Here is a 14,292-nt window from a genome sequence, read left to right on the forward strand (position 1 = left end):
GCAGAAGCACAGGGGAGAGAGCAAATAGAGAGCGGAGGAGAGGAATCCGAGGGGAGCGTAGGGGAATATGACAGTGACCCGAGAGATTCCATGAGCTTCTCCAGCGAATCAGAAGATTCCCAGAAGGCGGCGCCTATGGTAAGGGCAAGGGGGGTCCCAGGGGGGACGCACCAGAAGCAAGGGGCCAGCGGGGACTCCCAAGGGAGCAGCGGAGGATCAGGACCAGCTCCCCCACCAGAGCGCAGTGGGGGGGAAGAGTCACATGAGTCAGGACCAGCCTCTCCTCCAGCGGGGAGAGAAGATGAGTCAGGGATGACCACGCCCCCATCGGAAAGTGGGGAAACGGAGGGAAGGTCAGGTCCAGCTAGCCTCCCCGAAGGAGGGAGCAGTGACACAAGTGTAACGGTCAGAAGGAAAGTGGGAGGCTGCGCACGCACGCCAAGTTCAAATGTGCAGGAGCGCGGGACAGCAGAAAACCCGGATTGGGAGCCAGGTCCTAAAGCCCGAAGGAGGGAGGGGGAAGAGTCAGGGGACTCAGCGTCAGAGGAGTCTAGGAAGGGTGAGACCCCAACTAGCAGGCGGACCCAGAGAAGGAAGAAACCGAGGAAGAGGTGGAGTAAGGCTAGAATCTTAAACTGGTGTCAGGGGGGAGGAGATTCAGATGGAGCTTCGGCGGTCTAAGGTTACAGACGTAGCGTTGCACGCTGCGCGTGTGAAAGTGAAACTGAACCTCAATAAAGACTTTTATACTAAAGAACGAAGCAGCGTTGGTCTTGTGTGAGCTGGGACCTTGGGCAGCGCTGACACATACTAACATTGATGAGACTAGAAGCAAGGCTATCAAACACCTGCTTGCTCTGCCATAAGCAAATCTTGCATTATGTCTCTAGGAGCCCATAATCTCTAGAGCAAGCCTACCATTTTCTTGTTTCAAATCAGACTGAGTAGGAACTATCCTCTTCAGGCTGCTGGAATGAAAATGAAGCAGCTCTGAGTAAACCACATTTGCAAAAGTTTTTGAACAGGCAGAATCATTCCAAAATTTAGCAACATCACTAATGACAACCAACTGCTTTATTGAGATTAAAAAAACCAAATGGTGGCAGAAGAAGACATCGCTTTAAGGGTTCTGAATACACACATTTAAGATTTGCTTGAATAATTAGATCATTAAGTTGAGCACTAATAAGAAAACTGCTTCTGAACATTGGTTTTAACATTATTTACAATATTCTTGCCTTGGTTTTATTATCTAAAATTACAAAAAGATCACAAGTTCATTATTTTACAGGTGGGTAAATACCTTTGTAGGCTACCCCTCTGAAACATATACAAACTAGAACAATTACATTATATAAGCTTCCAAACCAGAGATTCCTTGCAGTCTAAAAAGTACAATGATAACCTAGTAGCATCCTGCAGCAACCAATGTATTTACATTCTGTGGGGGCAGGAAATTAACATTTACAGTAATTTCATTGTAAAAAGCTGCTATACAGGAGTTATCAAGGAAATATTATCTAGAATTTTCATGTGTCAGTCTGTTCATTTCAAAGTTTAGCTAGAATTTGTACTTCATTCAATGAGAGGTTCATTAATCCATTCTGATCCTGTATTCACTCTCTTAAACAAGCAAAATGTCTACAGAACATGATTTGTACTAGAAATTAGTAAGAGAGTATACTTAAATTGAACAGGTATGAATTCTTATTTTAAAAACAGATCTGCATGAAAAAGGGGTACCCTGATTAAAAACATTGTTCTGTAAACTTCAGTCAGTGATCTAGGTTTTTCTTTTAACCAACTGAAGAATCATTCATCACCTACAGCTGTTTAGAAGGCTTGTTAATCTTTTTCTAAGTATATACCTTTGGACACTAAACCCATCCCCAATTCCGTCAACGCAAATTAATTGGCATTTTTATGAAACCATGATCTTGTTAATTTTCAGCACAGCTGCCATGAAATTAGAGCACATGTTTAAGCTGTAAAGCAGCAAGCATTGCCTTATAGGACAAAAGGCAAGATGAACAGGTAGTTGAATTAAATCAGAAGGGAGGGAAGAATGAAAAGGGGTAGCAAAAAACTTGTCCTTCGATTTCCTGGCCAGTCTAGCTACAGTAGTACTGCATCCGGTCTGTTCTCCTCCTCTTCCGAGACTGAAATTCTTCAAAAAACTGCTGAATGTCTTCTCTCTTAACAACCTGGTGGCAAGTAAAAGTTGGTGGAAGAAAATAATGGAACTGACACATTTTAAATGTAAGTTAAGGCCTGGATGAAAAGCATGGTGGTCGCTAATAGGGCAGAAATCAAGGCATTTTATTTGGGATGCTAAACAAGGTTTTGAAAGTCAAACTACTAAAGGTCATTTTGAGACATTACACTTTAAAATGAATTATTGAGTCTGTTCTGAAAAATGGCTTAATTCCTCCTAAGGGCTCATGATAACTAATACACAAATTCCTCTTACCTCCATTAACATCCTTAAAACAATTCTATGAGGAAGATATGGCCCAAGGTCACCAGTGAGCTTTATGAGTGACCTGAGAAACTGAGGACCTAAGCCTAAAAGCCTTATTACCTTCCAATTCTGTTACAACCGAGTATGATTAATCTGTAAATCAACAAAAGAGAATCGCTATGGAGTTATATACTTACTGTTCCGTCATTCGCAAATCTTCTCAAATAGTCTGTCAGTTCTGTTTTCAAGTCATTGTATTCTAGATTTTTAAAAAAATATTGTGTTACTGTAGTTGTGAATTTACTTAATGGATTGTTTTTCTCCCATTTAGCTGACTAATTGCAACCAAATATGGTCCAAGACTCATACTGCTCCTCTACCTCCCCGCTCCTCTGGTCTGCTTTTTTGCTCAACATATCAACTTAGTTTAGCATGGATTTTCCATTCAAGGGAAGTAACAGTACCAATCTATTGAGCATTGGCCAGGCTACACAGAGTACTGTGTTCAGTTCTGTGCACCACAATTTAAGGAGGATATTGACAAGATGGAACACGTGCAGAGAAGGGCAAGCAAGATGATTAAGGGTCTGGAATACCAAGCCTTATGATGGAGCAAGTTTCCTTTCTCCTGCTCCAGAGGGTAGGATTTGAACCATGGATTCAAGTTAAAATAAAGAAGATTCCAACTCAACATCAGGAAGAACGTTCTGACGTTAAGAGCTGTTCAGCAGTGGAACAGACTACCTCAAAAAGTGGTGGATTCTCCTTCCTTGGAGGTTTTTAAGCAGAGGTTGGATGGCCATCTGTCATGGATGCTTCAACTGAGATTCCAGTATTGAATGAGGTTGGACTAGATGATCCTGGGGCTCCCTTCAACACTATGATTCTATGACCAGCAGTCTGAAACCAAGCTGCTGCATTCTGCACAACATTCTGCCTAAGCATTCCCCAACCTGGTGCCCTCCCACCAGCTGGGTAAAAAGTATAAAAGCTCCATCACTTACCACTGATTAGCTCCACCTGCTGGACTCTATTCATGCTGCTAAGTGTGTCCATTAGAGGATCTCTTCTGTCTGCTTCCTGGTCACTTGTCCCTTTATTCTCATAGGCTAAGACTGTATCACATTCCTCTGTTAGAAATGGGACTTCCAGGTCACAATACATTTTCTAAAAAACAAAAGTTTATTTTAAATACAGAACTGAATTGATCACCTTGGCCTCTTCTGGCCTCCCTCAACTGGCACCTCAGGGCAGCCATTCTATGAATGGGCTACAAAGGAAGCAGGGCTCACTCTATCACCTCTGCTATGACAGTCCAGCTCCATTTCTTTTACTCTTCCCTTCCTGACCCGTTTATGCAAGACACTCTGGGAGCCTCTGGTGTACAAATGCAATCAATCAATAATAGACACTTCCCTTCTTGGGGGGGGGGGGAGTTACTAAGTTTTACTCAGACTAGACCAACTGAAATTCATGAACCTAAATTAGTTATTCTCAAACTTATTTGAATACCACCTTAAATATTTCCAAATGCCTCAAAGGAAGAGATAACAATGTGCAGCTGGAGCCTGCAAATTTCAACGCAGGCCAACGAAAGGTGGAAGTGACAAATGGAGCCAGGCAAGGAAACCTAGGTAATGGGATGCAAGGCCAGCAAACATATCTGCATGCAAAGCCAGCAAACATATCCACACAGGATTAAGAATTAAAGGGCAAGAACAGCTGTAGAAGAGGAAAAGCAAAAAAGGGACATTTCTCCTCTACTTCCTCTTCCCCCATGTATGCATAGAGCTTTGAAATTTGAGGACTAGAAGAGAGACTCCAATTGTGAATCAAATGAATAGACAAATTACAAGCAAGCATCACTCTTTTTTGTAACCTGCCCGATAGAATTCATTATATTTTTTCAGACAAAAACAGGTTAAGTCTCACAGGTTTACGCTTCCCCACTCCTTCCATTTTTATTCAGCCACTTGCAAGTTCATAGGTGAACTCCATTCTAGATAGTTCTAAAGCAAACATGAAAATTGGAGATTTTCAAAAATACATACCATACATTCTTTGCAGGTGCACAATTTGCTTCGCCAGTTGTGTGGCCAAAAGGTGGCCCTGTTCTTCTGTACGTACTGCTTGGCTTTAAGTTCTTGGAATCTGCAGGTGGATTCTTCTTTCTTAACTGTCTGCTGCAAAATGAAAGGTAAGTTTCTCTTCCATATCCATAGGTGTTGTTCATTCTAGCCTGTGCACTTCTTAGCTTTCTACAAAGTTATTACAAAACTGCGATCTGGTAGCAGTAAGATGATAGTAATGCCGTAACTAAAAAATGGAATATGCACATGAGGCTCAGACTTGAATTGAGGTCTAGGGAACCAGGAAAGCAAGCAGAGTAGCAAATACCTCACCAAGCCTAACTCCATTTATTCCTCCTGAGGTTCCCAAAATACCTTCACGTTCTTCCTAGACATTGTATTGAAAAAAACCTCATCTGACTAAATCTTGCAAAAAGAGGAGCTCACAGTTCTCGTTTTCTCAGCCAAAAAATGCACAAACACTGTAGTACCGGAAATAATCCTTCTAATACTTGCTTTCTGACTCTACAGGCACATTTGACATGAATCTTTCTGTTCATTTCAGTCCCACTTGTGAAGGTATCCAACTAAGTTCTACTCAGAGAAGACCCATTAAAATTAACAGACCCATGTTAGTTACTTCCATCAGTTTCAGTGGGTCTACGAACACTGGATATAATTATTTTGAGTCTGGGGTTCCTGTTACATTTCCCAGTTGCACATGCAGCTACTGGTGTCAGGCAGTTCCCATATGACTTGGACACTAGGGTGCTCATACACACAAAACGGTGTGTTTGTCTGGCAGGTAATTAGCTGAATTACATGAATTTACATGCTTCACAAAAGAGTTACATGCTCACATAGTTTTGACACAAACTTTTCTCCTCAAAATTGCCTTTGTAAGGGTAAAACAGGCCAATTTTTCAGAGCTGTAGGAAGACCTGTCCCTTAACAGAAAGTCAATGGGTGAAGCATTTAATTCCGTTTTTATTCTATTTTATATATTTTATCTTTGTAATAACCAGCTAGACAAAATAAATAAATAATTATTCTCTTGCTCTGAGCACAAACGAAAGAAAGATTTTGACCATAAACCACAAAAGAATAAATGCAAAGCTTACCTCAGAACACTCGGAGGCAGAGCTGGTGGATGGCTCATTATTGTGTGCTGCTTTTTCTTCTTCGGTCTTTATTTGATTATCTATACCATTTTCTTTTTTTATTTCTTCAGTTTCTTCAACATTCAACACAACTTGATCTTCAGCTGCAGGAGTAACTTTGGTCACAGTGTGAACTGCAAAAGACAGACACCCACACCTAATATTGGCATGCCTGCGCTACAATATGTTATTTCATTCTCAAAAACCTGAAACGATTATTTCTGTCTCGGTAGTGGTGCCCTCCCTGTGGAATACCCTCCCGTCAGATGTCAAGGAGATAAAGAACTATACAACTTTTAGAAGATTTCTGAAGGCAGCCCTGTATCTGGAAGTTTTTAATGTTTCATGCTTTATTATGTTTTATATATTATGTAAGCTGCCCAGAGTGGCTAGGGAAACCCAGTCAGATGGGCAGGGTATAAATAATAAAATCATTAATTTTTATTTTTATTAAATATCAAAATGGCTACCCACAACAAAAGGTCAGGTGATACACTATGCCTAACATTAAGAAATCTCAACGCGCAAGAACACAATTTAATCAGCAAAAATTAAGACTGCTGCAACCTAAACAAGTCGAAGTTGCAGTAATTTTAATGAAACTAAGATGGGTTAAATCCAAAAACTTGCATTAGCGAGGCTGAGCTGCTGCTCCAGGTTACAAATATTAGCACAACAGCTATTCCCCTCACCTGCTATCTGTGAGGCATATGCCCACAGGAAAGGGCAACGATCCATGCAAGCCTGACACACCATCTCGTGAAAGTCCCCACTATCTGGAGGGATTGCACCAAGATGCTGGAGGTGGAAATGAGAACACATGGGAAACACATATTAACAAATTATTCATCAACAACAAAAAGGGGAAACCAGTGATCCTCAAGCACTGGAACACATCTTTTTTCTTCTTTACACCCTAAACTAGGTACGAGAAGACCCCAGACTTATGGAATCTTTAGAAGTTGGTGTTTTATTAGAAATGAAGTTGGGTACAAAATAGTTCATAGGAGTGAACTGGTGGCATTCATCTGTCTCAGGAAAGAATGGAGGTGTGCGCCTCTGGGGGTGAAGTCAAACTGTTGGGAGAGTTGTAGCACTCCAAATTAAGTAAGTGTGTCTCTGAGCACAGAGTGGCTGGGGAAACCCAGCCAGATGGGCAGGGGTATAAATAATAAATTATTATTATTATGTTATGTTCAGCTCAGGACTTTGTTTTAATACCAACTGAGTTCAGAGTCCTTTCACACAAAAATCCACTCCTAATTTTCCCCTGGGAGGGATGGGGGAGAAAGAAGAGCTTAGCTTAGAATCCAGAAATTCAGCAATCTAATTAGAAATTGAGAATAAAATATTCCTTCATATTTAATGTAGAGAGCACCCCTAATCTTACCTCTGCCCATGGCATACAGCGTGACCCAGGCATTTGTGTAAATGAAGGGTTAACTTTATTTTACAATCTTTCATCCTTACTAGAACATGTAATGCCTAAACTTCATCTAAACATTGCCTATTCCAATAAGGAGGAGATTTAACTATCCAACTGTAAACAGTTTTAAGTGTATAGGTTTGCAACATAAACTCAATTATTCCAGAGTATTGCTTGAGGGATCTTTGCAATTATTTTGAATTAAGGAGGCTGAGGAAGCGAGCCCTGTACAAGTTAGAAAATCTGGTCTGACAGGTTAAATTTATCACTTTAACATTTCCAACCCTTTCCATTTAATGAAGTGATTTTATTACATGGGCTTACCCTTCCATGAAACCAGTCTTCACAAACTATGCACTGGATCATTTCATCTGGAATCTAAAAATAGAGCCAAAATATTACAAAATTATCTTTGTCAGGCTACCTTTGAAGATGGTTCAACGAGTGCAAAATGGTGCTGTAATTTGTTTATTGAGAAGCTTGAGATAGCAATCTCCTCAATCACCTATATTAAAACATCTGCCCTGCCTGCAGATTCATTTCCATGGTTTTAACTTTTAAAGCCTTAAATTGTTAGGGTCCCAATTACCTTAGGGGACACTACCATCACTACATTTCTAATACAGTGGTACCTCGGGTTACAGACGCTTCAGGTTACAGGCTCCACTAACCCAGAAATAGTACCTTGGTTTAAGAACTTTGCTTCAGGATGAGAACAAAAATCGCGCAGTGGCAGCACAGCGGCAGCAGAAGGCCCCATTAGCTAAAGTGGTATGTCAGGTTAAGAACAGTTTCAGGTTAGGAACGGACCTCCAGAACGAATTAAGTTCTTAACCCGAGGTACCACTGTAGTGAACTCCATAATTTAACTAAACACCGTGTGAGTAATACTTATTCTGTCTGTTTTCAATCTTCCAACATTTAGCTATAATGGATGGCACCAAGTTCCAACATTATGAAAAGTCAATTTGGCACTGGGTAAGCCTAGAGAACACAATGAAATTCCCTGCATAAAAAATACCCTGATGTTGCCAGTTTGTGCAATTTCTTGCGTCATGGCACATGATCAGTAGCACTGTACATATTGCGGAGCTTTCTTTTCCACCAACTACTTCTGACAAACATCTCTTTTTGCTTATTTTAAAACATAGTAAAGTTACTAAAACTTACTAGAACTGCACACATATAAACATATTTGCATGTACAAGACGTCAGCATCTTACCTCATCATCAGGATCTGGGTAAGGTCTTTTACAAACACAATATAATCCAAAGAAGTTATCGTTATATTTATTTGCTGGATTCACCATTGCCTTCTCCTAGAAATAAGTTAGGACATATGTCTTAAACGAAATACAAGAGGAAAACAAATACTCTAGAAATAAAAACCGTTAAATCATGGTGTGTATCTTACTTTTAGCCATCCCAGAAAGCTAAACTTTGCTATTATGTCCAGGCATATTAAATGCATATCACATGTCCCTTATTGAATCTCACTTCAAGCCTGAAAAATTTATATACTCTATAAACCTTTGAGATTTTGGAAGGGAAAGAAATTGAGGTAATCAGAAGAGAAAGAGGATGAACTGTTTTTTTCCTTGAAGGCAGAGTCAAATAAAAGAAAAAGAATAGAGTTCCCTCAATTGAAGTTAATGGAGACTCAATGTGTCCATCTGACTCAGATGCCATCTCTGGATTGCAAGCTGTGTCCTACATTAAAAAGCACACTGATATTTCTCCAAGTACTTGAGTCCAGCAGGTTAATAAAAAGCACATTAATATGTTTACAGACAACAGTGTACACACTAGGGATGGGCAATATTTGATTTTTAACATCACAATATATCATCAGCTAAATATCACTGTATCTCGATATATCCCAACATATATTGGCGATGGTGGAGGACCTTGTTGGAAAATGGTTCCGCCCAACCTCCCTGCAGCAGCTGAGGGTGCGCTACGCTTCCCAACAGCAGCCAAGGGCCTTGACGAGATTCCCTGCTGCGGTGGAGGGCCTTAAAATGTAAAGAAGTAGTAGTTTTAATAAAAATATTAAATACACTTCCATATAATTTTCAACTAATTCAAGTGATTTACTACTCAGGTTGAATCTGCTTCCCCACTCAGAGGTCTAAGTGGAATCTATGCATGTGTAAGCCCCACAGAGTTCAACTGAACTTACTTCTACTTTCCTGGGAGTAAGCCTCATTGAATTCAGTAAGGCTTACTTGTGAGTAGACACACATGAGCTTGCACTAGTTACTGAAAAACACCCTCCCCATCATTCTCCCATTTCAGCACAAGGCAGCCAGCTAAATCTTCTCCCCTCCATCCCCACCCCCCACACAGAAGGAAATCCTCAAAAGCCCTCATCCCACCAATCTCTCTCTTTTTATCAATGGGAGGGAGGGCAAGCAAGCAAAAAGACAGTTTCCTTTAAATAAAAAAACCCTTCCTTTTTGATATGGAGGAAAGTTATTTAAGGGGGAACCAACAACATAAACACCACCAAAAAATAAAAATGAAAACTCTTTGGGGGGGGGGAGTGTGAGGAAAGAAAGATGTGATTTCCAGTTTTGTTTACTTTCTTTGTTTATTTTGCAGCTAGATCTTTGATTGCTGGATCTTCATTGTCTAGCCATAGGTGGTCCCTCCTAGATTGTTAGCAGGCTCTGCATAATTAGCTGAGCGCTAAGTGGAAAGACCCGGGTGGAGCTGTGGGTTAAACCACTGTGCCACATGGGCTTGCCGATTGAAATGTCAGCAGTTCAAATCCCCGGGACGGGGTGAGCTCCCATTGTTCAGTCCCAGCTCCTGCCAACCTAGCAGTTCGAAAGCACGCAGTGCAAGGATAAATAGGTACCGCTCCTGCGGGAAGGTAAATGGTGTTTCCGTGCACTGCTCTGGTTTCGCCAGAAGCGGCTTAGTCATGCTGGCCACATGACCCAGAAAAACTGTCTGTGGAAGCGGACAAACGCTGGCCCCTTCGGCCTGTTAAGCGAGATGAGCACCGCAACCCCAGTTGTTCGCAACTAGACTTAATTGTCAGAGGTCCCTTTACCTTTAAGTAGAAAGATACCTGTGAAGATGAAAGAGTTTGCTGGTTTGTGTGAGGGCTTATCATCATTTAGGAGGGAGAGTGCAAACAAAGCTGAAGAGTTGGTGCCAGCAAATTATCTGCAAAGTATCTGTTCAGCTAAGCTACCCCCTGGGAAGCTGTTAAGTCTCCACCTTTTGTTCACCAGTATATTGCCTTGTTGAAACACATATCACAATGTTATTTCAATACACTGTATTCAAGAATATGGCGATTTATAGCACAGTCCTAGTACACACCATTTTTATAAGCCAGCAAATGAAATCTGCATTTCCATGCAGAGTCAACCCAGATGTGAAGGGGCATTTGGATGTGGGTCCACATCTGCAATGAACTGACCCATGAAGGTCACTAGACACTAAATAAAGCTAGCCTGGGCCAACAGCTATTAAGAACTTTGCAAATTTCATTTCAATCTCACTTTTGAAATGCATGTTTGTGAGAGGGAGGAGAAAAGAAATTACAAGTAAAAGTTCTCACACTAAAGAAACAAGAGTTTAGCTACAATTACACTCCAAAAAGGAAACAGAATTATACTTACTGGAAATAGTTTGCATTGCAAATTTTTGAATTTGCTGTTTCCACAATCACAGCGGAAGTTTCTAAGAGGAAAAAAAGAGCCAGAGTTCCGACAGGGCTTTTTTTAGTTTTAGGAACATCAGTTATATCTCAGGAAAGTTAACTGTATTAATAAATGGATGAAAAATCCCTACTTCTGACCAGGATCATTCAACCACACCCAAAAAGGTTTTTATCAAAGAAGATTTGATTTACAAATTTGATGATTATTATACTATCATGAACAAGAACATGTCATTTTGGTGAGCCCAAAGCACTACTTATTTTGGTTGTCTCATTGGAGGCTAATAAACAAACAGCTGCAGCCAAAGGTTTTTCTTTTAAACCTAACAGATCCAATAGTTTTCTATGTCTGCTAAACCTCAGTAACATTTTTCTCGCAGTTACAATCCTGAGTTTCAAAGCATTCTTGTATACACTGGCAGAGGAAGAGGAGTGTGGGGGAGCGCACTGCCTCCGGCAGCACGATCCCGATGGGGTGCCATTGCAGCTGCCCCCCCACCCATGCTGGGCGCCATGCCCCCACAGGTGGCATGCCACGCCCCCAGGACACGCCCCAGCCATGCCCCCACCTGCTCTCCGCCACTGATTGTATAAAAGAGTTACAGTGGCAACAAAATGGCAATTCTAGTTTAATAATAATAATAAATTTTATTTATACCCTGCCCTCCCCAGCCAAGACCGGGCTCAGGGCGGCTAACAACCAATAATATAAACAAGTTGATTGAAATACAACTTAAAAACAAGATTAAAATAATTAAAACATTAAAATGCAGCCTGCATTTAGTTTAGCTGCATTAATGTTGTACAGTAGAGGAAACAAATTTGATTTTCGGTATTACTATTGCTGGCAACCCTGAGATCACTGGATGGAATAACTGATTTTAGAAGGTTTTAACTGTAACTGTTTTTTAAAAAAATTAAACTGATTTATAATGTTCTGGTTTTTAAAACTGTAGATCTGTTTGTCACCCTGGGCTCCTTCAGGGTGTGGGATATAAATTCAATCAATCAATCAATGTTACCTTTTTGTATACAGCTCAAATAACTTGTGGGTGCCATGACATTCATAACTGCATGCTAGACAGATCCCTGCTGGTTCTTCTCCTGGCGGCGTGCACGTACTGCAGGCATACAAGGCTTGCCTCTTTACAGCTCCCTGGAAAAGAGACAGCAGCATAAAAATGGAGATGTTAGGGAATGCCAGTCTGGGAATTTGAAGTTAAGCAAAATTGAATTTGTGTACAGAAACCAAATCCAGCTTTCATTTTCAAAGGAGATTCCATAATGGCTCCCATGTTCTCAAGCAGCTGTATCCTACAACTTAGGACTGATTATTCCAGATTCAGCCAACAATATGTGTCCACATTAGAAATTTCACTTAGGCAGCTAAAATAACTGGCAGCCAGAAAATGCTGTATACTCCATGCCAAGTTTGTTTCTGAAAAGGGAACAAAAGGACCAGGGTGTTACATGGTGTTGTACAAGTGCACTGCAGTATAAATAAGCTTCCAAATAATCCCATATTTTCATTATCTAGATAACAAGCTACTGATGGGAGGGGGAAGTCAGACAAAATAAGAGGAAAGGGACAAAATTGCCCTTGCCTAGGCAACAGCAGGAGGCAACCATCATTCACTGCTGTTTTACACAATTCTTCCTTGTTTCACAGGCAATGTATAAGCAGTGTATTTCGATATTTCAGGGTTTTCTTCCCTAATGAACAAGGTATATAAAGAGTACCATATACAGATGAGGATCGCTGTCCAGTGTATTTCTGTACCCCTTAGGTGCATGAACCTTGTTGTTTAGTCTTTTAGTTGTGTCCGACTCTTCATGACCCCATGGACCAGAGCACGCCAGGCATGAACCTTAGTCTAAATCTTAGTCTATGAACCTTAGTCTAAAGCTATCCCAGTTTATTTTCAAACACACCAAGACACCCACACACCCTCCTCCTTGCTTCAGCTATTGCAAGACGGCTTGAGGTTACTGCAAGATACTACCAAGATATGTGACGCCTAACTTTTTTCCAGGAGCATGCCAATATGAGGAAAAACAAGAGATGCAGCCAGATGATCAACAAGCTTCAGAATGATCATCACTGGCCAGAATACACTCCTGGAGCAGTGAGAACGGAGTTACGTCAAAATTGTAGCAAAAAGGGAGCAGGCAAAAGGGGGCATTTGTGCGCGCAACCCTAGAGTCAGTCACGACTGGCCCTGTTGGGCAGGGGTACCTTTACCTTTATTGTAATCTTTTAGAAGACATTAGTAAGATTCCAGTGACCGTTCCATGCCCTTCATTTCATTTAACCACACTAAAGTCTGATCACCATGGGACCACAAGAACAAACCAAAGTATGGAGAAAAGATCCCCCGCAATTGGTTGCCCTGCAAGAAACTATTGCTCCGCAAGACCGTTTTTCGGGTGTAAAAGCCTAGCTACCTTTTCCATATACGCTCTTTGACTTTATAATCCAAGCACATCTGCTAACAGAGTCCTATCCCACCCACCTTTCCAAACAGGGTTTTAAAAAGAACAAGCAAAACTAACAAAAGCACGAGGTCAGCTGAAGAGAAAAACACCAAGACGTTCGGCCGCTGCTGAATGGAGCTCGGCCGCCGCGTTGCCATCTTGTTGACCACTGCGGATGCGTTTCTACGGATGGTTTTTTAAAAATTGCATTATAGGGTTTACGTTGCACTTGCGAGGCTCTTGTTTATTGTTTGTCAGCCACTTTGGGATTCATTTGAGCGGAAAGTCCATGAATCTTTAGTAGGCTGAGCAGAGTGGCTGGGAAAACCCAGCCAGATGGGCGGAGTATAAACAATAAAATTTAATAATATGATGATGATGATGATGGAGGGGGGTTACTTCAAATAATGACTAACGAAATAAAGAGGAGCGGGCATTCCTCTTTCCTTCTGCCCCCGCTTCCCCTCGCCCCCCAACCACCTCAGCCGCCCCTCCTCCCCCCCAGCCCCTCAGGGGCCGCAAAGGGAAGCCCCACCTGGCGGGGCCCCGCCCCTCTCTCCTCGCCCCCGCGGGGCTCACCTGAGAGTAGCTGCAGCGCTCGTGGTCGCTCCCGCCCAGCACGGCGCGCGCCTCCTTCTCGAGCTCCTCGCTCTCGGCCAGCACCTCGGCTAGCGACACCACGGGCTCCTCCGCGCTCCTCTCGCCTTCTTCGCCCTCGTCGCCAGGTAGGCCGGCGCCAGACGCCGCCGCCTCTTTCTCCATCCTCAACTAAAGCACGCAGCTCCCTTTCCCTGCCTGGTCGGTGAAGGGGAGGAGGAGGGGGAGGAAAAGGCGGGAAAACGCCAAACCGCCACCAGAGAGCGCCCGGCGCACGCCGGAAGCGGAAAGCGAGGGGTCCGCTGTCCTGCGCCGCCGCCACCCAGACGCTACGAGACAAAAGGCGCTGGGTGGGGAGGAGCAGGAAGGAGAAGTAGGGCGTTGGGGGGGGAGGGATGTTCACGCGACGCCAACGAGGCCCACGT

At 42.3% G+C, this 14,292-nt stretch overlaps 1 protein-coding gene across 3 annotated transcripts; it reads right to left on the reverse strand.

Moving 5' to 3' along the window:
* Positions 1-1,056: 1,056 nt before the first annotated feature.
* Positions 1,057-14,226, reverse strand: UBR7 (ubiquitin protein ligase E3 component n-recognin 7). 3 transcript variants are annotated; one of them, XM_053376345.1, is made up of 11 exons: positions 13,850-14,226; positions 11,818-11,951; positions 10,755-10,815; positions 8,340-8,435; positions 7,441-7,494; positions 6,383-6,488; positions 5,652-5,794; positions 4,513-4,644; positions 3,466-3,628; positions 2,659-2,720; positions 1,057-2,204 (listed from the first exon to the last, which is right to left on the reverse strand). In XM_053376345.1, exons 1-11 carry the CDS (start codon positions 14,030-14,032, stop codon positions 2,112-2,114), a joined length of 1,227 nt encoding a protein of 408 aa, XP_053232320.1. In that variant the 5' UTR covers positions 14,033-14,226; the 3' UTR covers positions 1,057-2,111. The 3 variants fall into 3 exon arrangements, with proteins under 3 accessions (XP_053232320.1, XP_053232310.1, XP_053232302.1); XM_053376335.1 differs by having other exon boundaries at positions 4,513-4,641; positions 5,652-5,824; XM_053376327.1 differs by having other exon boundaries at positions 5,652-5,824; positions 13,850-14,225.
* Between the last annotated feature and the right edge of the window lie 66 nt (positions 14,227-14,292).

Source organism: Podarcis raffonei, chromosome 1 (genome assembly GCF_027172205.1).
Source record: "Podarcis raffonei isolate rPodRaf1 chromosome 1, rPodRaf1.pri, whole genome shotgun sequence".
Lineage (NCBI taxonomy): Eukaryota > Metazoa > Chordata > Lepidosauria > Squamata > Lacertidae > Podarcis > Podarcis raffonei.